The 26,032-nt window shown below is 41.2% G+C and overlaps 1 protein-coding gene and 1 long non-coding RNA gene across 6 annotated transcripts in view; one reads left to right on the forward strand and one right to left on the reverse strand.

The window, feature by feature from the left end:
* The window catches only part of LOC122985270 (CUGBP Elav-like family member 2), a 34,384-nt gene extending 12,884 nt beyond the window's left edge, over window positions 1-21,500 (reverse strand). The window contains exons 1-5 of one of the 5 annotated variants that reach the window (XM_044355788.1): window positions 21,333-21,499; window positions 8,283-8,479; window positions 5,109-5,191; window positions 739-787; window positions 47-181 (exon numbers count right to left, since the gene is read on the reverse strand). In XM_044355788.1, the coding sequence (XP_044211723.1) occupies window positions 47-181; window positions 739-787; window positions 5,109-5,191; window positions 8,283-8,479; window positions 21,333-21,445 (577 nt within the window). In that variant the 5' untranslated portion in view covers window positions 21,446-21,499. Of the gene's footprint in view, window positions 1-46; window positions 182-738; window positions 788-5,108; window positions 5,192-8,282; window positions 8,480-18,044; window positions 18,240-18,634; window positions 19,001-21,332 lie in introns of those variants that run through there. The other 4 variants (XM_044355790.1, XM_044355791.1, XM_044355792.1 and 1 more) reach the window with 4 other exon arrangements.
* Window positions 19,472-24,167, forward strand: LOC122985271. Its single transcript, XR_006404086.1, has 3 exons — window positions 19,472-19,615; window positions 23,688-23,723; window positions 23,833-24,167. It is a non-coding gene; the product is annotated as an uncharacterized LOC122985271 (long non-coding RNA).
* Window positions 24,168-26,032: the final 1,865 nt, after the last annotated feature.

Raw genomic sequence — 26,032 nt, forward strand, 5'->3', positions numbered from 1 at the left:
GGCTCTGCGGACAAGAACACTGTGCCTACGCTGAAAGCACACCTACCTCTGCTCTGACCATCTGGTCCCCGGAGAATTCGGCATTCTTCGATCTGTCCGAAAGACGAGAACATCATTCTGACCTCGTTCTCGCCGTATTTCTTTGAAACCATTCCAATGAAGAGTTTTCTGTCTTCTACCGCTGCAGAAGGATGAAAAGAGAACGGCTATTCAGTTAAACCTAAACAATTATTGAGCTATGAAAGCACCAGTTACATCAGGCACTAAATCTTGCACCTCTCTTCTTCTTGTTCAAGCTCTCTCTTTGTCACACTGCCACGTTTTCTGCCTCCTCACTCAAGGTGCCAGCCTCTTGTACATTTCTGTGCAACTTGCAGCTTGTTTTCCTCAGTGTCTAGTTTTCTAGATGGATGACTAAATCACTCTTTTCTGCTACCCTCCAGATCCTGTACCTGCTCTGCTCTTCCCCCTTGTCGCTTTTTAAAGCCCTTAATCCTCCTAACTCCTGACACTATATAGAAATTGTATATTGCTGCACATTCCCTGAACTAAGTCCTTCATAGGCTTTCACTTTGGCATTAAATGGAAACAAAACCCCACCTTCTTCAAAAAACCTCACACCCCATTTGTCATTTGGCAAAATCTTGCACTTTCAAGAATTCTCCTCAACAGACGTCAACATTGTACCCTCCCATCCTTTGGTTAATGTCACCCTGCCTCCCAGATGAAGCCACTTACCACTTGTTTTCTCACTGTCAGCGGGTTTCATCTGGATAGGATGATGCATCTGAGAAAAAGAAAAAAAAAGAAAAAAGAAAAGAGAATCTGTTAACATCGCACCTGTCACAGTTATAAACTATGTAGGGACTTGGCCTCGTTATCTCTCATATCTTTACACTCGTCCCCCCACCTTCAAGCATTTCTCTGCAACTCTTGTTTTGCTCTCTCACTCTAAAACCATCATCCCTCACCACTGCCAGATTCAAGAGGAAGTGTCTATGAGCTGAAAGAGAGGATCAAATTCTCCAGTATCCAATTTCACTTCTTGCTGTAGACTTGTGATTGAACTTATTGATTCCTCCTGTCAACATCCCTCATCATCCTTGGAACAATTTTGCAGAGATGGTTGGACAAGCAAGTCAATTCTGTATTGCTTTGAAATGTATAGCGAGTTTTAATAAGACATTTTGAGAAAATACTTTCCCATAACGCCTGTGTATTATATAACATACAATGAGAACAAGGTGTGGCAAATCTGAGCTGCGAATAACATCTCTGAACACTACACTCTCTCTCAAGCTGTGCTCATTATGTGAGCAAGTGGATGCAGAACAACTGCTTTGAAATCTGTGATTTCATGCCAGGTAATAGATACTTTTGTCCATGGCGACTCACAGAACTTCAAGTGAATCATTTTTAGCACATTTACCTACCATGTGACGCGAAAGAGAAGAAATAAATCTATCCACGAGATGCCTGAGCAGCTTGTTCTTATGAAAAGTGGTGGGTTTGTTTTTGACAAGCACTAAAGAGAAGCAGACAGATGGCCTGCTCAGTATGGGTACTGGCTAGCGTCACTGACCAAGGAGAGCGAGGCACAGAAGGCAGAGAAAACAGGAACAGGGAAACAAGCTTTTCCACTGTCACGAAAAGCAAACTCAGTCACCTGCAGTCAGTGCCGGTAACAGTATGATCGAGGACTGGGACTCGAGAGAACACTTTATTTGAAATGTCGAGCTGAGCGAGTCGTCCAGTGAAGAGAGCTAGACCCGTACATGCAGCCTGCTACACTCATTTATCATCACAGTTCAATATTTACCTGTAATCTCACTGACAGCGACTCCTTTTCCAATAGACTGGGCTATTGATTCAATCGACGACTGGAGTTGTTTGGTATAGATTTTATTGATTGGAGGGGGAGTAATTCAGAATGGTGTATAGGCAGATTTGTAGAGGTTTAACAAGCAATTGCACTTATTTTTAATGTGTCTAGGTTAAACAGGTGAGGAATTAAGACACCAAACACCATCTTAACAGGCTTCATTGTTAAAAAAAGACTTCAACTCACCTACTTTTATACCTTTAACTTTGGGGGGAAAAAAATGTAGATGTGCATCAATGATTCATGAAGACAAGCATTAATAATTTGTTCCACTTTGTGGCGATCGGGTCCTTTGCATCAGTGAATAACCTGCTGCCTGGTCAAGCACACTCTACCTGATACCTACATGTGTGTGTTGGGTCAGCAGGTTTATCAATTCAATGTGTTGAGATTCAGGGCAGTCCTCAGTGCAGTGTTAGTGTGTAGGTATGGGATGAATATCATTTATTTCAAAACTGAAAAAAAAAAAAAAGCTTTGAAAGGTTGAAACTCAGTGTTTGAAAGCTTGAAATCTAATAAAAAAGGTTTTGCAAGATTGAAACTAAGTTTTGAAGGCTTGTATAATGTTTTGATAGGCTGGAAAAAAAACATTCAAATCTCTGCTAACATTATTTTGTATTTGACTTTTCCTTCTTCGCAGCTGCAGCACTCCAGTGTTTCACCAAAACAGAGTTTCAGATTTGTCATTGTTCCCCTGGTGTATCAGTTTTCCTGGGTTGAAACCTTGTAAATGGTGATCTGAAAACTGGTGTGCAAATGTTGGGGAAAAAAGTTTTGAAACTTGAGTTTCATCTTCATTTTGAAACCGTTTTTAAAGAGCTGAGTTTACAACACCCATTTTTCACAGATCTGCCCACACAGTTGCAAGCTTGTGTGTCACGTGATTTCTGGCAGCGTTGTCTCGCAGTTCTGGTTTGAAACTCTGAAACTCTGAAACAGACGGTCTGAGGAAAAAAAAACAACCAAAAAAACAAAAAGCTGGGATCTTGGAGGCAGAGGCATTTGCTCTTATTTTATTGTTTGCTCTCTGCTGACGTTCAGTCCAATCAACAGACTGTAAAAAATAGACGTAACTACCTTGACATCACTCATTGGTTTGTAGACTCCTATTTTGAAGCCTGGAGTTTGGATTTTTGGAGCCAGAAGTGACTCTAATGCTAGCTGCTAGCTTGGTTAGCATGGTCCATTTACAGTCTATGGTTAACTGTGATCATGCTAATGCTAATTTTTGCTAGCAAAAACAGGCTTAAAACCATTTGAACAAAATGACTTTATTAGGCGAATAAAATGTTACAATTAACTTTCATGAACTGAAAACACACTGAAACAGCAACGGCTACTCCTATACTCTGTGAATCTGGGGTTACGTTACCTAACCAACGTTGTCGCTACGGTAGGGACTTGCCTGTGACAGTACCAACCTGTCACTCAAAGCGGCCACGCCCTTAATTATGCATAACTTTGAGCCTTATTAAAATTTAAAAATGGGTGAGTTATATAAAAATACACCCTCTGTACAGTTGTTACCTAGCTGCAACAGGCTGTGAACATGTTTATTTCTGCTGTAAAGCTGGGCATTTTAACATGGGAGGTCTATGGGGATTGACTTGCTCTTGGAGTTAGCCTCAACCGGCTATTCGAGGAACTGCAGTTCTTGGCACTTTGGCTTTTTCAGCCCCAGTTGCCGCCTGGTCTAATCGCATGTAGTATTTACTGGGTTAGGTGAGATTGACAGACTGCTCCGCCAAAGACTGATGTGCATAGGATACGCAAACAGGATGCACAGTTCTCTGTGCTGTCTGGCTGAAGCATCATGTGAAGCGACATCCATTTTTGATGATGGCGGCAACTGATCACAGCTGGATCAGCTGTCAGTTGGCTTTAACAGCTGCAGCGACTTGATGGAGTTTGTGTCTGCATGCATGTGCACTGTCCTAATACTAACTGGAAGAGTGCACTCAGTAGAATGCACATCTCTGCCAGGTGTGTCTGCGGGCATGTACAGTATAGTCTCAGTTTTCTTTAAGATGCATAGAATAGTGTAATGGTATGTTCGCCTAACTGATAAAATATAGATATAGTGAGTGATACACTTGAGTTTACTCTGTAATCTGTCTCCACTCAGTGATGTTGCGGTGTATTAGATCAGTCCGATCAGCTGCACCGTCCAATCAATAACTGCTTTCCAATAAGGGGGCGTGTAAGCTGCTCTCTTGTTCTTCGGACCAGAAATAAAAGCTTTGGGATGGCCTGCAAAATTGTGGACCAGAATGACTTCCAGTTCAAGCAAGGATTGAGGAAAGATCAAATAAGGGACTTGGGATGTACCCCCTGCCTGCCACAGGTACCGCTTGGGGACAGCCAGACAGCACAGAAACCGTGCAACCTGTTCACGTATCCTGTGCACGTCAGTCATTGGCGGAGTAGTCTGTCAATCCCACCTAACCTTGTAAATACGACATGTGATTGAACTGTACTTCAGCAGAGAGCAAACAACAGGTTAAGAGCAAATGCCACTGCCTCCAGGATCCCGTTTTTTTTTTTTTCCCCCCAAACTGTTTCAAACCAGAGCTGTGAGACAACGCTGCCAGAAATCACATGACTCGCAAGCTTGTAACTGTGTGGGCAGATCTCTGAAAAGTTGGTGTTGTACACTCAGCTCTGAAAGAACAGTCTGCAATGAAACTATAAATGAACATCTGCAAAAGTTTCAAAATAAAGATTCACCCTTTCAAGTAAGTTTCAATATTTCAACCCCCCCCCCCCCCCTTTCCAACAACATATGTGCACCAGTCTTCAGATCATCATTTATGAGGTTTCAAACCTGGAAAACAAATGAATACACGAGGACAACAGTGACAAATCTGAAACTCTGTGTTGGTGAAACACTGTAAAGAGTGTTGCAGTTGTGAAGAAGGAAAACTCAAATACAAAGATTATGTTCGCAGAGATTTGAATGTTTTTTTTCAGCCTATCAAAACATTATACAATCCTTCAAAACTTAGTTTCAATCTTGCAAAACCTTTTTTATTAGATTTCAAAGCTTTTTTTTTTCCCAGTTTCGAAATATGACATGATATTCATCCTATACATGGGGGCGGCCAAGATACTTCTCAGGCAAGACAGGCGTTCAGTGAGCCGAGAGCTCATTATCGGCCAGTGCACAGCTCACAGGGATGTAGAGGGGCTCAAGCAGCTAAAAGCAGCCCATACTGTGCTTACTCACCCCACTTAAGGTCTTTATGTTGTGCAGTGCATTCTGGGCCTCCAGTGCAGCTTTTCTTGTATAAAAAGTTACAAAACAGCATCCTGCAGAGAGAGAAAAACAGGGACAAACAATGGGTGGGGGGTGGGGTGGGGGAGAAGACAAAACAGCATTAAAAAAAAACAAAAAAAACAACAACACAGCATACAGACAGTAAATTTAACACCAGAACTGCTGCAGAACAGATGAGAGGCTAAATGGATGAAAGCATTTTCTCTGCATATCACATGTTAGAAACATGTGACAGGATATTCTTAGCGCCACACAGCTCATGTCGGAGCTTGCAGGGAGGACGCTGGAGCAATGAGATAGTTGAAGGCTGTTGTGTGACATGGCCATAGAGATGACCACAGGGTTAGATAGCTGTCAGGAAGCACTGATGCACAGCCCACAGGTCAACACAGTACGGGCATGCCAAGGCACAGTACTAACACATCAACACATCCGAGTGAGTGGTGTTGTATTACATAAGAATCCAATCACAAACAAATGTACGGACAGGAGGCATTAAAAATGGCACAAAGACAAGAGGGAGCAGAAGTGAGAGCAAGGAAGAGGAATCATGGGGAGGGAGGTGGTGGGGGAGGGGTATGAAGAAAAGAAGAGCGGGGGAGGAAAAAAAAAAAAAAAAAGCCTCTCATCCTCTCGTCCCAGCAGACCGCCAGTGGCGTTCCAGCCTGTCAGTTTCACTGGGCTAGGGAAGTGGAGCACTGCAGCGTCTCTGACCTACATAGTGTGTATTATGCTGTTACTGGAGCTCCCAGGCCGCGGGGAGGGCTGTTGAACTCTAATATGCATCGAGCTGCTCTCTTCTCTCTCTCTCTCTCTCTCTCTCTCACAACCAGCTGAGCTCTCTCTTACTCTGCTGCTGAGCCCTGCCTCCGATTTACTGGAGCTAAATAAACCATCCAGAGAGGCGTGATAGTTATCAGATGATTTTTTCATGACCTGCAGTCGACGTGACCTAAAAAACACTGCAAATCTGATGGCTCTTCAATAGCGCTGTGGCAAAGTAAACAACCAAAATGAAAGTTGGATTACAGCAATTTCGACGGACAAATCAAACAAAAGGAAGATTGATGACATAAGAAGGGAGTGAAGGGTTTATTATCTGCTAGGCTAATAAACATAAGCCTAATAACATCAGGCGGGCTTGAGCTTTGATAAAACTGCCCACACTTCTCCCAGTAAGGGTATGACTACTGGGAAAGGAGGACGGTGATGAAATTGATGGGCGTGGAGGTGCTGCTGAAACAAATTCACCTCACACAGACTGGGTGAGCCAAAGACCGCTGTGATCAGGCCAGATTATCTATTAGAATACATTAACATTGCATTAACATGTCAATAGGCCATCACAGCTGACACTCTGCATAGAACAGGGAAGGGCTCTGCTAAAAAAGGGGGCTTTGAACTCTCCAGCCTCCCAATGAACCGCACAGTGTTGGCTGTATATTTATATATAAACACACACACACACACACACACACACACACAGACACACACACCATCAGCAGCACCCTTGTGTTGCTGGTAGGGCCTCAACACACTAGTGGTTCTTTTTGACTAAATGTTAAATTATACCAGTACCAGGTTAAAAAGGCAACAGCTATGATTGAGACAAAAATCTCTGAATGCTTCAAGACAACACGTCATCCTGTTGTTGTAAATTACTGTTACATAACTGATATTTGAATAGATGCTAGAAAAGCGATGGAAAGGAAGACGGAAAATACCAGAAAGACAGAAAGATTGTCCATCTCCAAAGTAGTGGCATTGTCTTTTTTTTGTTTTGTTTGAAAGGCAAAAAAAAAATAAGGATAAACTGTGCTAAATGTGTGACATCACTGATTCACTAAGCTGAACAGCCAGTCGGGCAAACACTCACAGACTGCCTCCACCACTGATTCCACGGACTCAATCAGTGGAAGAGTGGCTGATAAGGGCCGAACAGTGCCAATGATTTGGGACACACCACAAAATCTACGGGCTATGGTTGTCCGGAGACCTCTAATGACAGCCAAGCGGCTCCAGACGGCTTAATCCGGCTGAATGTGTTGGGGCTGTTAAATTGCTGGTAACAAAAAAAAAAAAACCCCTCTCCATTTAAACTCCAAATATGGTCTCACCACAATAAAAACCCAAGAGTGGATTAGTGCCTTTGACCATAGTGAGTCACCCAAGCATCAAGGGAATTGAAATTTGGGTGATGTCGTAAACGCAGGACGGTTACATCAGGGAAACTGTTGTTTACTTTATTCACCTGTAGTTAGTTACGGGAGACTGAGCACTTCTAGCGGCACTTTGCAGCTCTCTGCAGAGGGCAGGCTTCCACTTCACCGTCTCCTCTAATTGCAACCTAAACTGAAACGCTCAACTCGAGCATCATTTCTTTTTAAGGTGAGTGCATCGATGGATGTGTCTTAATGGAAAATTGCAGTTGAGTGACACTTCTTCCATATATGCTGCTTTTAAAACCAGCATAGCAAAAAAAAAAAAAAAAAAATCTATAATGCAGGGTTATGAAAAGGTGTTATTTTTTCACCCTGAAACAAAAGACTATTGAATCATCTCATGTGGAAGCACAAACACAGCTGCATGGCATGTGCAAACAAGCAATACATGCACCGCCTAAAGGGATTGTCCTGAAATGCAACAGTGGATGACGTGGCAATAAGAGGGTTTTATGTATTCTGATTGACCACCAAAAGCCAATCAAATACAGGCAGAAGACAACAGTGGCCGTATGACACAAACCAACCAATATTTAGATGCCCTACTTTATTACCACTAGAACTAAAAATCTGTTTTTATTATTTAATGGATAATATTTTTAATTGAGAGATTATCATTGACTAATAATGTTACACATTAAAAAAAAAATCTAAATTGCTCATATATCATGAGGCCTTAAGTATTCATTTTATAATGGGAAACCATAAAAACCAACTAACTGTAGAGATTTGTTAGTATATCCAGTAAATCTTATGACAAATTATTGCATTCTGTGTCATTTAACTGAATCAACTATTTTTTTTTTTTTAAATATTTAAATTGCTAGAAAAATTTTCAAAAAGTCTAGCGTTCAACAGTCATCATAAATCAAACAATCATAATTTCGGGCCATGATCATACCTTTGCTCTGAGGGGGATTCTGGGTGCGATCGCGGAGGATGTTGATCTGGTGCACAGCTCCGAAAGGCTCAAAAAGCTCTTTAAGTTCTGTTTCTGACCAGGAGCGCGGGATCTGTCCCACAAACATCTTGATGGAGTCTGGGTCTGGCTGGTCCAAGTGCTCCAGCGACCCGTTCATCTTGCTGCCGTTGCCGTTGCTAAAACAAAAAGACCCGTAGTTAGTATACTAGAGAGTAAACAAAACTCATTCCTTAAAGCTGAAATAACCGTTTGGCCGTTTGGGAACAGCAGAAACATTTGAGTGTAAATATTTTAAGCAAACTTGTTAGCAAATGGTTCCTTATTTACACATCCAGCAGTGATGTAACATTATTTAGAGTCTTGTTTCTGCCCCCCCCTGGTGAATGCAAGTCCAATATTCACCGTCTTTTAACGCCGTTTTTGGTCTCTAACAAATTCTGAGGGAAATATTTGTCTCTTTAGCTGCTAAATCCTCGATTATGTCCACAGACTAGTTGCTTACTGTGTCCATTTGCTGTTTTGTGCTGAGCAGGTAGTTCAGTGGGTTTTTAGAGCTTTTTTGCTGACAACAGCTGGCTGCTGTGGCCAAAAACGACGCTACGAGAGCGGTGAGAGTGAACCAGAACAGTGAAGATGTGGACTGGGCAGCTAAATCAATGAACTGAAGCTTGTCACAAAACTTTGTAAAGCCAGGGGGAGCTGCAGAGTCGGGTGATAATTCTCTGTGGGTTCATCACTACTTGTGACACCTCTCACATTACACAGTGTAACTTGATGCATTGGTATTAAAAAAAATATTGATTGTGGCTGCTTTAAGTTCGAATCGGTGGTCACCTTTACATTAAGTTCACTGGAGTTCACTGAGAGTGGGACTACAAGGTGACAGATGATTCAACACCTTGATATCAAAAAAAGGTCAGCTACATGGTTTCTGAGAAACAAATGATTGGTATAGGTCCGATTATTCATTTCAGACTCTTAGAACAGTTGAGTTATTAAAATGTCTATCACATGACTAAAAGGCAGCCTCTGAAATGAGAAAAAGTTGTAATGACACACACAATTTACAGTAACCAAAATCATGTGCTTGACCAAACAAAGGTTTGGTTTCATGTCGGGCTTCAGCCGTGGAGGAATGAAAAAGGATGTGTGGTAACATTCAGGGAGCACAACTAATACGCTTGAATATAGTATTTGTTGGGTTAGAATGAATGCCATTAAACTGTAGGAATGCAGTGTTTTTGACATCTTACAGACAGGCGCTGCATCTCCTCGTGTGCATCTATTTCCTCCATGCTGATGTTAAAATCTAATGCAATCCTTAAAGTCACACAGGCTGCCTTGGGCACTCCTTTTTAAAAGGGAAAATGGTCAGCTACAACAAAAGATATTCTTCCATTTCACCTATTTTAGATGATATCGGTCACAGTAACGCTGCAGCGAGTTCCAGTGCATCTGAAAAATGAATTTGGGGGGGTGTTTAGCCAAACTTAGGAGAGACTAAACAGCCAGACTTTTCTCTGTTCTGTTTACAGTAGGAGCGGCTGACATTGACACTAAAATGAGAATAGCTGGTCCACCTTAAAAGGTCAGTCCACTTGAAGTGAGCCTAGTCAGGCTAGGCTAACCCATTGTCGCTACAGTTGGGGCTAATCCCCTTAATTTTTCCAGCAGTTGAGAAGCTGCAGCATTTATTAAATGACACGCGGCTGTGGCGCAGGAGGTAGAGCGGGTTGTCCACTAATCGGAAGATCGGCGGTTTGATTCCCGGCTCCTCCGGTCCGCATGTCGATGTGTCCTTGGGCAAGATACTTAACCCCGAATTGCTGTGAATGATTACATTTCCTCTGATGGGCAGGTTGGGACCTTGCATGGTAGCCCCTGTACCCAGCGTATGAATGTGTGTGAATGGGTGAATGTGATTCGTAGTGTAAAAGCGCTTTGAGTGGTCGGAAGAGTAGAAAGGCGCTATACAAGTACAGTCCATTTACACTGTAGCCTGTGCATTTACTGCCAGATTGACAACTTACTGTTGACCTTTTCCTCTGCTCCGCTCGCTCCGCTTGCATTCACTGTCACTTTTTTGCCGCTCTCTCTCTCACTCAACCACACACATTACGCACTGCCCTATTCCTTAATGGAACATAACATAATAGCACCTTTCATGTAGATGTCCTTTGAAAATGAGGAGAGGGAGGATGACTCATACAATTCCACGATAACGTAGGGTGTTATCGTGCTCGCACAGTGAGCGAGTGAAAATCAATAGCAGCCCGTTGACATTAATGATTGAGTGAAATTTTAGCAGCGGCATTCATAATTCTGCAGCTGCGAAAGAATACAGGGGAAACGCTGCGTAAGTGACACAGGTCTGTCAGAGGGTAAAAACACCAAAGAAAAGCCCAGTGGTTACAAAAACATGCTAAACTAGTTTTACTCCAGAGTACTTTGTCTGAAGGGAGAAAAAACATTATTTTCCAGGTTATGAAAAACAATAAACTTGCAAACATTTATGGTTCTGTCTTTTCATTTTATCTGCTCTAGTTTAGCTATTACTTTTGTCAAATGCGTAGTTTTGCTCTAATAATTAATAACTAAACTAAACTGTATTGTTCCTGCCACAGTCAAATACTTAAAATGGCTACATCAAGACTGCAAAATATATTCTGAAGAGCTGTTTTAAACAAAATATGATCCTTCAGGCAACAGACGGTAAAAATAATTAAAACAGCAAGGTTTTCGATTTTAGCAATTAAAAGAATGACATGATTTTAAGCAGAGAAAATAGAGATAAATAAATAAAGCAGCATATGATCCTTTTTAATGCCTGAATACTTTCACATAGTTGATAAAACTTCTGTTATTTTTGACAGTTTCCACTTGTGACTCTTGTTGGCTTGTTTGCTAAACTAATCAGTGCGTTGGGAGAATGACTGATTGGTCATTGTCACCGTAGACACAGAGTGTATGTGTGAAACTAATAAATCGAAAACAAGGCTAAATTGTTATTCATCAAATAGGCTAGACTTTGTGTCTGTAAGATCCATTATGAAAAAGCAACGTGCTTTGATAGGAAATTGAAAATATATCAAACTATCAAGGAGTCAAATGGTTTAAAAATGTCATTAAAGCCTTTGCAGTGAGACTATTCAACATGTGTAGAGATGCTGAAACAATATATTGTTTGCCATAATGGATGGTCTAACAACTCTGAATTGTATAGTCAACAACATATCGAGTATCAATCCGGGTGGTCGGGAGTAGCAGAGCAATGATGGAGATGAGTGAAATACTAAATCGTGCCATTTTACTTTGAGGCAAGCCTTAAGGACAGAGAATCAATACTCACCAGTGTACCTGCGACTTCAAGCACCTTTGTCTCACTCACTCACACACACACACACACAAAGTCAAGCTCAGAAACATTTCCTGACAGATGTTGCAGCAGAGCGGCTGGAAACTAGGAATGATGCCGGGGCTATAGCCATCCACTAGTTGTTAAGGCGTGGAAATCATGTTAAGCATAAAGCATCACTCCCAATACACACTATACTACCACAGATGATCAAGAAAGGCCAAGTGCAACACCAAAAAGCTAAAGAGTCTGGCACCCACACAGCCCCACAATTCTTAAAAACAACATTGTAAAAGCAAAACTGACAAAGAGATACACTAACTTAAGAACAATTTTTGCACACAGACCTTTGGACGCGAGTCATCCATCTCTTACAAATTGAGCCCAGCCGTTCAGCAGAAACACCAAACTCCTTGAGGGACTTAAATGACATACTAACAAATCACACTTCAGGTCTTTTTCTTCTGAAATCCAACTCCACACCTCGGTATGAACTGTTTTTTGTTTTTTTTTTCCTGGGGGCTGTCAATACATTTGAATGATGACATATAAAAAAAAAAAAACAGAAAAATGCTCCACTGAAACAAAAGCTTCTCTCCACACACACACACACACACACACACACACGCTCACAAAAAAAAAAAAAAAAGGGTGAGTGCCCCCCTCCCACCAGCTCCGACAGCTACACGAAAACAGCACTGCAGAGCTCTAAACCTTCAAGAATTGCTGGTTAGCAGACAGAGATTTTGCGGTACATCTCCTTCTCAGGCGCTTTGGCGATGGTACAGAGAGTAACCTACAGCTTCTTCACCACAGCGGGGGAACAATCACATATTGTTCCCCCATGCTGGAGAACACTATTCACCGTTCCTCCACAGCACAATGGGCCAAGTCAGAGAGATGCTTTGGAACACATCGAAGGTTACGTCTGCTAAGGCCACGGCGCTGGTGTGTGACACCATTTATCCAGTTTTACCAGTGGCACTCCGCCGCCATTTTGCTGAGGGCCCTTTGATGAAATCTCGGCTTTAGAAACGGCAAACCTCACCTGACAAACTGTATTTGTGTCACAGCATTCAAAAAAACATCAAGGCTCAAAAACCATGTGCCTTTCCACAGTGTCTCCTTGAGATTCATTAAGCTTCTACAGCTGCGAATTGTCTCTTCTGCTTAAAAAAGATAAATAACTACAATAATACAGTCTCTGGCCTTCCAATACACCTCCATAAAAATGACAATTTTAATTACTGCAAAAATGCCTATATGCAATTTATACTACCCAAGGAACTTCAGTAAGACAATAAAAATTATTGATTCAACTTGTCTGCCTAAAAGTGACGTTATTGTATTGTACAATAGCCGAGTGCATAGAGAGTAACGTAATATCACATCAAATGCTGAATTGACCGCTCAAGCTGAAACTGGAGGAAAAAGAGCGAAAAAAGACAGGAAGAAAGAGACAGGTAGTAAAAATAAATGTCAGACATTATTTAAATGTTTGGTAGCATTTCAAGTTGAACGTGGACACACTGCTGAACTAGTCTTAAAGAGACAGTATTTAGCTATAGCTACTTTGGTTAGCCATTGTGGACTAGAAGATCAATATCTGTCAGTAACATGTCCGTTTTGAATTTCACCTGCTGATAAAGTAGTATATCAGTGAAACTCAGGTGTCAAGCTGTTTAAGCAGCATTAAGTTTTATCATTATAACAGCAGTGGCTTTATGCATTATATTATATACAAGGCTACAGGCGTATGCCTCAAACAACCAAAAAGCCAGTTCAGTGAGTTCAGAGTAACCAGGATGTTGTTTTGGTAAAACATGCTGCTGCTGGATTTTTGAAATCCTTCAATGATTTGAGCATAAAATAAAACTCCTTTCACATCCACTGTATTGCAGGAGACAGCACAAAAATGTAGAGGTAGATATCCCAAAACCTGGCAAAATAAAAACCAAACTATCTATTTGACTAGACTTCACTAGGTGTCTGTGAAATTGCCTCTTTTGATAGGGTGAACTGAACCTTTAAATGTTGTCTTTGTCCTGCTTTTATAGCCTGTATTACAGGTAAGTTACTGCATTGTTAGCCACACTAGCAGCTGTCATTTCTTCAGACCAGATGATTTGTCCTTACTTAAAATGAAATATTGTATAATAGCACAGACAGACACACAATTATGGCACATGATTGATAAAGTCACCAAGTCAGAAATGCTAAAACCAATTCTGTTAATACTGCTAAGCTTTGCTCCTTACACCACAGTAGTGACAGTAGTAGACAGTAGTGATGAAGTCTTTTGCTGAGCCTCCAACAAACAGCCCCACGATGTGGCAGCTCATCACGCTCCAAGACGCCCTGCAGCAGCTGACAAGTCATTCAGAGCCGCGACAGTTGCATGCTGCACCACCCATAAAAACAGGTGATTTATCTGGACCATGTGTCTGTCCTGTTGGTGAGCTCTGACCGCGCAAGTATGCCAGCAACACCTTTGCTGTGCCCATAATAGAAAGTCAGCCAATTTGCCTAGTAATGCACATGATTTTGAAAGCTCAGCGTTGTGCGATTGGACGTTACTCATCCTTTAGCCAACAGGGGTCACAGCAACAACACATGTCGCATGATGTTGTAGAGTTTTGTCACCACTGCTGATGGAAAGCAATCCTGCTGCTAATAATCCTGCTACATTGTTAAAAATGCCTGATATCAGTATGTTCTTTTAAATAGTATTTATTTATTGGTGTCATTTGCTACTTGTAATGTCAATTAAACTATCACAATGTTGCTTTAATTAAAATGTTAATCAAGCAAGTCCTGTTAGGGCAATGTCACACATAATGCTGACTGAGTCTCTTCCTGTTTTGAGTAACAGACTAAAAGTTGCTCACTTGCCTTGGGCTGTTTTGGCAACCAACAGCACACTGCTGTCATGCTTAATTGGGGATAAAAAAAAAAAAGAGTCAAAGTTCACATGGACACACGTAATGCTTCTAAGAAAAGAGGAAAATCGGTTAAGTGAAACAGCTGCTAGTGATCCCCCCCCCCAAAAAAAATCATGAGTTCTCTTTTCTTTCAGGAAACCAATGGCCTCATAAGCTGATTGAACAAGACACAGAATGCCTCTAATGCTTCGGTCATATCTTTGACAGCTGTCAAGAAGAACATGAAGGCTCTCTCTTCCAGCTCCATCTATATTTTCTGCTACCACAAAAAAAAAAAAGGAGGCGGAATATTCTTTGACAGGCTGGTCTCAAGTTTTGGATAAAACTGTCCTCCTGACAGGCTCAAAGTTGTAACTTTGAAACTAGCCACAGAAAACAGGAGCAGGATTTACACAATGTTTGCTGTAGGACACTTAAGCAAGAAAGACCTGTGGCCCGGGTTTGAAAACACAAATTATGACCAAGGATGAAAGTCGCTTCAGGCTAGAAAGCAGAAAACAGGAGGACTCTGTTATTTGATTTCCATACCAAGTGGTCTACCGTAATCAGCACATTGTGGTTCTGATGGGGAGTTATTAGGATATTTTCCTCCTGGCATTAGCGCCAATTCAGCTCAATATGGCCTGATTTCATTGTTGCATTTCCCCTGATGAAGACAGACATGTTCAATCAGCCTCTGAACGGGCCGCATGTTAACAGACGGCCAGCATCTGATGACAAGGTCCGCCCCATTAGCTCCATAATCACACCAAGTGTCCCTGGCGGCTATAGATGACGTTGCTAAAAGTAAAGCTAGTGTGAACCAACAGTTAAATATCAAACCAAATAACCTCTGTTCACACCCCTGTCAGTCACAGATGGAGCATGAATTTAAATCTTCAGGTGGAGCTCACTGGAACAGGCAGCAGCCTTACCAATGCATCTCAAATGAAGAGACAAACAGCTCACTAAAAGCTGCAATTACACTTGATTACTTTGACAGAGTGTGCTTACTGCTCTGACTTAATCAGTCATCCATTATACTCACCTGTGATAGGAGACAGAACATTTTAATTAATACAAAACTCCCCTAACAAAACATGCAATTTTTCATTTCAGTTTATGCTTACAAATACCACACATAGTTCTACTTCCTCATTCCCTACCCCCTACATTATAGACACTCAGTAGTTAACACTATAGTGAGGTGTAAAGTGGGATTTCACACTTTTTACAACAATAATTGACGGATTGCATTGTGTGACTGTTAGCAGATAGTAGTACACATGCCATGGACACAAATTTTTTCCACTGCTGGAATTTTTAAGGACCAAATACTGCATAAAAGACATCTTCAATCAGCTTGAACACTCAAATAAATGGGTAACAGTAAATATAACAGACTATATAGTAAATAATGAGTGATTTGACACACAGCCTATAACTTGAGGACAGAGGCTTTTAGCTCTACAAAAGACATCAATCCAAAAGAGAGGTTCTCTTGTTGTCACATCCCCTCAATCCAATCCATTATCACTACTCTTGACTTGCCCACTCAAGAAGTGCTTTTTCAACCCAACAGCTGATTCCATTTCACGTGGACTGCAGACACTGACTTCTAGGTCACAAGTAGTGTGACCAGAATGATCTGTTATACTGAAAACATGCTGATTGCTATCCATTTTCATAAGATCAGTTTATTTTGCTGCTTCACCATGATTTCAGTGTAGATTTTGTTCATAACTGAGCAGCCACACAGTACTGACAATTATGTACATGGTGGGTGCATCTGGTCTTATGTAACTCTGTCCCACAATATCTTTTGTTTGCGAAGCCTGCAGTAGAATTTGTTCAACCTTCGATCACACCACCCCTCATTGGAGATAGAGGCCATGATTATGAGCGTTCCAAGGCTGTGCATGAAGGTCCGGGACAGTCAGTCTTGTAATTATTGCTGTGCCAAGCTAGCAGCAGGAGAGAGACAGGTGACAGGCCAGATCAGAGCCCTCCTACTTTTGGTCTTTCACATCTGGCTGCATGGCACTCTCCCACCAGGACCACCCTCTCAGCGTGGGGAGAGAACAGAACAGCTGGCCTGAGCAGCCTCGGACCCAGTGCCAAGATCCTACACTTCGCACAGATCAACAGCTCCCCGGCTGCAACAAAAGGGATCACCAGGGCGCTTAGCTTACTGACATAGCACTATGGCTGTGCTGGCTGCCAAAGGATCACGCTTAAGCCCTGATAGTCACTCTCACTGTCAACAATCGGACGGATAAATCAATCAAATACAGCTGGGGCAAGATCTAATCCATCACCTCACTGTCTTCAAGTCCAACAGATGAGATATCCTTTAAAAATGTCCCTCAGAAGTGTGAAATATATGTATAAAAAAAAGAAAATCAAATCAGTAATTGTATTTAAACCCCATTCATTTTCAGAAACTTTACACAATTTGGGATAATAATCACTGGTAACTAACAATTATTTTCATTTCACTTAATCTGACGATTATTTTCTCAATCAATGAATCAAATTTTTTGTCTGCAAAATGTTACTAAATAGTAAAAAGTCCCAATCATAATTTCCTGAAGCCCAAAGTGATGTCCTCTACACTTAAAAACAGTAGGATATGCAATTTACTGTCACATAAAACACAGAAAGCAGAAGTGAAAAGCTGGAATTGTTGGAATGTTTGGCATTTCTGCTGAAAGCAAATTACTTTAAATGATTAGTCATTCGTCAAAATAGATAATTTTCATCATATTACTTAACTACTGCCTCAGTTCTGATCACAGGACTCTGCTATCATTCATATCAGCCATACAGATATAGTTTAAAGAAACACCCTTGAAGAAAAATAAAAACTAGTTTGTGTCTTTTCCTTGAGTGCAAGACCATGAAATCAAATGACAAGGCCCATTTTGCTGCAAGATAAACACAGCACTCCTGAAAGTGCAAACATTTAAATTTTAAACAGTCCTGAAGTGAAAAAGCACGCTGTGGGTTTTGGTAATGTTGTTGTCAAACAGAATTAGCTAGCGTTGCATCGAAAGGACAGCGTTTTAATATGGACCTCTGGGCTCGCTGAGTGTCTTTTCCTCCCTTGTTTACATGCACTGTCACAAGATTTCCATTAATGGCTCAATAATGTAGCAAACCACGTGTTTTTGTGCCGTTAAGTAAGCACTCTACATTCAACATGGACGGAGGCACCGACGCCTGTGAGCTAACGGTGCTAGCTCGCTCAACTGCTAGCAGAAAAAGACAGGGAGGGACTGTGCGCTGCCTACAAACAAGCTTCGCTTATACTGCTGAGGTCTTGCCAGCAAAAAAACTGACAAACAAATCACTATTAGCTCGACAACAAACTATATTATTAGCAAACTTTACGCCAACTTGACACCATTTCTCTATTCGACGCACTTCCCTTTAAACAGTTGATAAGACAGTTTTAACACCTACCGTGTCCACCGAGCACACGTAAACTTGATCAATTGTACCTAAATAAAGTATATAAAGCTAAATAAAGCGCCACACAAGCAAGTGGTGCAGTTTTGGTACGAGTAACACTAAAATACAGCCTGTGTTGCTGTTTTAAAAATAGCTAATCGATGCTGTTTTTCTGGACTGATACCGAAACGTGTGATCTCCGGAAGCACATGTCACTTGACTGTTGCAGCGCGCCGATAAACCGTCGCTAGCAAAACGCGTTTACTTCCACTCACTTGTGAGTAATACGAGTTAGCTTAAAGCTTGCGGGCTCCGTCGTAGTTATGAGTGGTGTTACACGTATTTAACTAGCTTATGTTGTGGTTAAATAATTTATTATCCAAGTTAGACAAACTACTCACAACTCCAGGTGAGCTGTTTGTGTGATTAGCAGCGTTAGCATCCCACTTCCCAGTTAAGCTAACGTTAGCTAACTCCCAACTCGCCCTCAACTGTGCCGTTTGCTTCATCTCTACAAACACACACACACTAAAGGTTTTAGCTGTTGCTGGCGAACAAGAGGTGTAGTAAGCCAATATCGGATCGATAGTTGTGTCACTTACATTGTGTCGCTTGAAGTCAATAACCGACTTTCGGTGAGAGGGTGGAAATCCAGGTTGTACGCCGAAGTCATGCTCAAAACAAAACGTCTAAAAAATCTTAACAATGAGAGGACGTCCGCTCACTCGCAAGAAGCTCAACTCCTGCGAGACGGCGAGAAGACGAAGCAGAGCAGGTGCAAAGGGAGGGGGCGTCTTCTTCAAAACTGCATGAGAGAGAGAGAGAAAGAGAGAGAGAGAGGAGGGGAGGGGGCGCACCGGTATCCGCCTTATTCCTTCTTCCTAATTTCTCTCTCGTCCGCGACTGAAATAAACTGAGCCGAGCCGCTGTCACACTGCACACCGAGCTGCAGCATAGCAGAGGCGTGGCCTCTTCAACAAAAGTCTGAAACCATGCTGCCTGCTGCTCAGCCGGGCTCACAGCGCTGCTCTCACTGATGTAAAATGACTGTAATGTCTCTATAGGAACAAACACGTGGTGCTCTATATAGAGTTTAGAGGCCTATTATGATATTTTATCTGCTGTGGCATCCTTACATGCACATAATGACTGATATTCTGCAGCATTGCCAAACAAAAAAAGGATTTAATGATCCTGATTAGAGAGCCATTTAAAATGCTCAAATATAGTACCCATGTCATTACCATCAAGAGTAATAAGGCTGTTCCTGTTTCTATATTTTTCACTGGACTCTAAACAGGCACCTCTTTTTTTATTTTTAATTAAATTAAGCCTATAAATATGAGTATTTCCAGTTGGTTACATGTCTTACATTATAGATAACTCCATAAATGTCTTCTAATCAAATCTTACAATCTCTTACAATCTTTTTATTTTTTGCTGTCGTCAGTCCTGCTTTTCCCCAGGGTCATAGGTCGTGTTCCCCTTTGTGCCTGGCTGTTGTTTCCCCGGGGGGAGGGGGAGCCTATCTTCTTTTGTTGAGCCGGACTTGCAGGGCGAGGCCTCTACACTTGGAGGGAAAGGTAGGGGGGCTGTTGTCAAGTACTGTTTGCCATAGCAGAGGGACGGGGGGGAGACCTAGCCTAATTATCAAACCATTCAGTATTGCCTCAGCAGCTGCACAATCCAAAAATATTATTCATAGCGAGTGTTAAGAAACATCCCATTTATGAAATCCGACTTAATCCTTGTATCCATAGCAATTTCAAGGCACCCTGGCACCAGTGCCGAGTGCGCTCTGTTAAACAGAGCCTAAAACAGGTTTGTATGCATAATGTGATATGCGACCTATTTTTCCCATACATGCAGACAAGCCCACTTTGCAACATGCATTACCATTAAGCTTGAGGGGATGCTATAAAAAGATAGTCTAAACCTCTCTGGAGAATCAGGTTTCATTAAGATGGAGGAAAAATACAATAATGTTATCCCATCTGCAGCATCCACATATTTCCTTTGACTCAATTAGATCTCAGGGGATCTTATTGAATAGATTTGTTATAAAAGGAGCGGGATTGTTGTAAAGAGCCGCTCCTGTTTCCCTCATGGGTATATACAATACATACAGTACAGTTTTCTGTAAGGTACATAATGCCATCGCACAAATTTATATCTTGAATATTCTACGAGATGTTTGTTGGAGTGGATTCCAGAGGCCGAAGCCTGGTTGCTGGCACCTTCTAATACTAGCCTCCTATTCTTAATCTGAGATTATTACTACTGTAATCCTATCATAATCCTCCACACGTACCATGCTTTGTTGTTTACATCAAATGTTTTCCCCCTCATGCGGTGGAACTGGAGTCTCCCACATCATCCGGCATTTGAATTTGCACCCATTCACGACAAACTGTACAGTGTAAAAATAGGCCAGCTTCAAACCCAAACGGGCCACATCACGTCATATTGGACGCATCGCTTTGAACTTTAAGGCACACTTTTTTTTTCTTAGCTCTGCCTTTTATGAAATCATTTTGCAGAATGGCGACCAACTAAAGGGCTCTCAAAATGGAGAGAGGGAACTTCATCTTATCATCCTTTCTGGAGGAAATCTGTTCTAATCTGTGTCAAGATGTACTGAGCACACATGATAACACCTCCTTATCAGGGTCCAGTTCCGCTCAATTTATGTAAATTCCATCATGGATGTAAATGTTCCTTCTTGTTCTTTTAGATATAATTGATGTCTTTTGTTGTTTTGACTGAGGGAGTATAGCAAGGCCTGGGTTGGTTTCAGTAAATATCTAATCACAGGTTTGTTTTTTTCAGTGATCTATGCAATTCAGAGACACCTGCATCACTGACACATTCATCTCTTTTTCTTTTTTTTTTTTTTACAGTCCACACAAGTATCTGAGCCCTTGTGGAACTTTGAAACACAGGGGAAGGTGAATTAAATGACTTGAAATACTACAAGGTATTGATTTTTCTATCCCGATACAATTTAAAACTAAACCACCACCTCCTGATTGAATCATTTTTGTCTTGTGAAGATGGGATTGATATGAACTGTCAAATTCATTCGATTCAAATACATGCTTCTGGGCTTAAAAAAAAACAAAAAACATATAGGGACAGCAGAAGAACAGTATCCTGCTCACAGTCACAGCATGGGAGAACGCCTCAACTGGAAACAATACAGCTTATGACAATATCCAGCCTAGACAAAGAGGCAGTCCAAATACGGGCTGCTCCACAAAAGCTAGCCCAGATTTGAATGAGGGGCCAAACCCAACGTACCTCATAGGCAGGTCCTCATTCCTGACAGAGATCCCGGCCGCAGAGGGGGGACAGCGCATGCTGTTGGCATACAAACTCTGCACCAGGGCCAGCTCAGAAGAGTGTTCCAACATCGGTGCTCTGGAAAAATCCACCCGGTGTAATGGACACTTTCTTCTCTTTCCCTCTTTCCTCTATGTGTTTCTCTCCCGTTCTCTGTCTCCCGCCCACTCTTTCTCCTCGGTTTTGTGCAGCAGAGCGTCGCCCACCCCCTTCGCTGACTGGCGTGGCTGAAATAATCCTCTCTGACAGCTCATCGTGCGCTAATGCATTGTGCTGCCTGCGGCAGCCCAGTTTGCAGGCTGTAAAGCTGTGGCCACAGTGGCACTCTTGCACTAATTGACACCCATATTAGGAAAACTTCAGGAAATTGGACATGGATGATTTATTCCTACTGTCAGATTGGGGAAAATTAGAGGAAACATCAACACAGTTGCCACAAGATCTCATCCACAAGCCCTGGTTTTGTGGCATGTTATCATGTATTTGAATCATTGAACTGCTCTAAATACAGGCCAAAGCAAGGTGCACTCTGGCAAATGGGTTTATGAAGCCTAGTAGCATCATAACTGTGCCCATTATAACTGATTTTATCATTAAACATTTTACCCATCTCTGAACACCTGTATATACCATAGATAAACATTTTAACCATCCTCCACGTAGTTCCTTTGCAGTCTTCTGCCTGACATGAGGATGTACTGTACATGTCACAGTTGCTCCATTAGTTGGCTGATATGAACCAGTGGATGACAGATAGAGAGCTTTCCTTGGCACCATCATGTTATTATTGCTTTGGAACAGATTTAAAGAAAACCTGCTCAAATATAAGCAAACAGTATAGGCATGAATACTTGTTAAATAAGAACAGATGACAGTATCGTCCTCTACAGGGCACATTGTTCACCATTCCAGACTGCAGCCTATCTACACTGGGACTGAAATACCAGCAGTGCTTGAAAGTTAATTTAACTGGCTGTGAGCCTGTTATCAGCCCACCTGTGTGCCTACCCAAAGTATTTCAGAACATAATGTACATGTACTCAAATAGCATCTGCCTGAATGTAATTCTGCAGCAATATCGAGGATAGGAAATGGTCGCTCCACATTTCAGTTAAATATACCCCCAATCATTAGCTGGCAGCAGGATTCAGAGCATAGTGGAGAAGGCTCACCAACCTCTGTCATCAAAAGACATCTAGCTTTGTCCAATGCATCTAATTTGAATTGGACAAAGCCCATTTGCCTATGGTCAGGACTATATTGTTTCTCTCATAACTATCATGCTTATATTTTGCTGCCATTATTCCATCAGATTGATAATTTTTAGAGTATTCTGCAACAATATTCTTCACACAAAACCCAGGAGAAATTAAATCTAGGTCTCATTCTCCCATAAGTGTTCTGTCCCATTAGAGTAACATGACATTAAGAGGGAAAGTCATCTGAAACAGGGTCATGTTAGTGTGTGCTGGTATCATGAGCGAGAAGACCAGCATGAAGGGGCTCCCACTTCCTCTGATCACGGCACAAAATCTTCTTCATTTCAGCCCCGCGCCTTCTGCCGGCATGAATATTTTAAACACTGATGTTGAAATCCAGTTCGTTATGATGTGTTGCTGCTTAGTATGACTGTTAGTGCCACAGGCGCCGTGTAGAGCCCTTCTTCCTGCTCTGATCTACCAACATGTAAGAGCACTACAAATGCACTTTATGATAATGTTCTGCGCTTTCCGGTTGAAACCATGTCGAAAAAAAGATTCCAGTAGAGCAAGTAAGTAGAATAATATGATATAAAAAAGCATGTGAACGATATAAGAAATACATCTATAATACATCCTCTGAAAGCTATAAATACATGCAGCAAAGATGTCTCTCGCTGTACGAAGCAGCCACATCCTGTGCACACATCCACTGCAATGTGAAAGTGGCTGTCAGTAGGTCTTAGTGCATGCTGCGGCCTGAAAAAATGCACTCATGCTTGTCATGTAATAAGTCAAATAAGAGCACATGTTTACAGGCACTGCAGGTGTCCTCGTGATGAGTGAAAACAAATATCAACTCTCCCTTTTTACTTCTTGTGGGCACCTGTGGGACTGATCGCTCAAACAAATACTGTCTGTGTTTTCATGGCTTAAAACTGAAACTGTTACAGCTCGGTGCACACTGTGCTTTGAGGCGTGCACTAATGCCAAATACAGTTTTCATGAATTTTAACAGTGAGGAAGCTAACCTGATGTCAAGCAGAAATTTGCACTTGAATTTGAAACATATCACCTGTTTATGTGTAAATAAGCAGTGTATTCTATATTACAGAGGCATTGTGAGGCAATGTAGGTGCATCTGGTCAAGGTGAAAACATTTTTAACTAATAGGAAATAAAAATGTAATCCTTTTTATGACATACGTGCCACAGTCCTATCTTTACCAGTACTGAGCAGTGAAATTTATGATCCAACAGATGCTACCAGCAAGCTTTGACTGTACGAGACCTGACACCAGCATGTGTGATTGAAGAGGGAGAGAGAGAGAGAGAGAAAGAGAGAGAGAGAGGCCCGCAACCATGAGTGGAGTCAGCCTTTTAGCATTAGACACTGTTTAATAGAGGTCACTGCTAACGCTTTTACTTTAATAGAAAGTCTTTTTCTCAACAACCTTTTGCTTTGCTAATTTATCGCTGACATGCTTAATTTGTTATTTAAGATAAAGTATTTCTCCTTTAATTCTGTTTGAGCTGCCTGTTCATGTGGGCTCGCATGAGTGAATGCATTTCATATGATAAAAAGCTACACCACATTGAAATGTCAGCTTATTTTGCATGGGCAGAAGTCATTTTACTTCCCCTCTTCATTGGTCACACATCATTTTTTCCACTTCCTCCTTGATTCAGTTTTTATCGGAAGACGCTGAGTAGATTTCCATTAGGGCTGTCGAAAGGAAGGACAAACTCAAAGCGAGAGAGGTGAGAGAGAAGAGGTGGCCCCATACAGTACAGTATGTCACAAGTTTTAAAAAGTGAATGAGTCAGGTGTGCTTTCTATCTTTAGACAACATAAAGTATCGGAGAGCCTGAGCAATGATCTGATTTATTAGGCATCTATGATTGTTGTCTATTGGACTGTATTCACCAAATAAGGTTGTGGAGCCAATCAGTGATCGGGTGTGCCATACTTTCCTTCAGTTAAGTCAGGATAAAACTAAAATAAATGACTTTGGCGCCACATCAGAAAACTTGGTGTGCTCAAATTTTAACATCAGTTAATACAAGCAAACCCATTACTACCTTAGCAATATAGCAACAATATGAATACTGTCCAATGAAGATTTATAAAAACAAATCCATGCTTTTACCCTTAAGGTTGAACAACTTTGAAGGGACCATACCAGTCTGTCCAAGAATTTATTTTAAAGTATTTCTACTCCCCCTCCAGTCAGTGTGTTTTGCTTGTTGTTGCTTCACTTGTATGTTTGACCTTTGTGGTGCAGAGTGACATATATATGTGCAGTGTTGTGACACTAGAATCATAGAAACATCTGCTGAAAAGGGGAAGTTTCTCTGTGTGCTCATCAAAAAAAAAAAAAAAAAAAAAAAAGAGTTTAAAGCATGTACCTACAAGCATGAACTAGTTTGGCCAATTGGGTCAATAAAATGTCATTTTATTTGGTGAAAAATGTCAATCACTGTTTCCTGAAGCCCCATGTGACATCCTCAAATGTTTTGTTTTGTCCCGACCAGCTGTCAACAACCCAAAGATATTCAGTTTACCATCACATAAGACTAAAGAAACCAGGAAATACTCATATTGGAGAAGCTGGAACCAGAGAAATTTTGTATTTTTTTCTTAAAAAATGACTAAAAACAGTTGATGGACTATCAATATAATTAGTGATTAATTTTCTGTCGATGGATTAATCAATTAACAGCAGTTAAACTTTTAAAATAAACAATATTTGCAGTATTTTTTTTTCAGATAATTAAACTTCTTTGTGTAGAAACCACATCAGACACAAATTATTATAGTATTTAGGTCTTTAAACATGTCTGAAGGGGGTCTTTAATTAATTAGTTAAGCATCAAAATACATCTGTCTTTCTGCTATAATCTCAGCCAACTACAGTTACAAAGACTGCCAGCACTGGATGGCTGATTGTTCCTAGAAATAAATAGTGACACAGTAAAGCCGATAAACATCTAGACCTTTTAAGAGTTCAGCGTGTTAAGTCACGGACGACTAGTAATAAAACCTTTGAACACAGTTGATGACAAACTTTTCACTGGTGCATTTTACTTCAAAGAATGGGAAAAAAAAGTTATGTCAGACATGCAATATCTGCATCATAAACAGGAGAATTTGTTGATAACTTGAGGAAACACGTTTTACTATCTCACAATACATTCTTCCCCACAGAAATCTACTGTAAGTCTCACTAGCTTCTGACAGGCTGTAAATCTTATTTACAGTCGCAGTCACCTATATGTTCCTTTTATGGAGGACAGCAATTTTAGAGCTGGAGCTGGTTTTACAAGGCATGCTTGCAAAGATAAGGATTCCACATGCATCAACCAAGAGACACCTGTTTCATTTCTTACATTCATAATGTGGCCGAACACGTTTTTTTTTTTTTTTTTTCATGGTGTGTGAGCCTGCTGGGGTGTCTAC

This window comes from Thunnus albacares, chromosome 7 (genome assembly GCF_914725855.1).
Source record: "Thunnus albacares chromosome 7, fThuAlb1.1, whole genome shotgun sequence".
Classification (NCBI taxonomy): Eukaryota; Metazoa; Chordata; class Actinopteri; order Scombriformes; family Scombridae; genus Thunnus; species Thunnus albacares.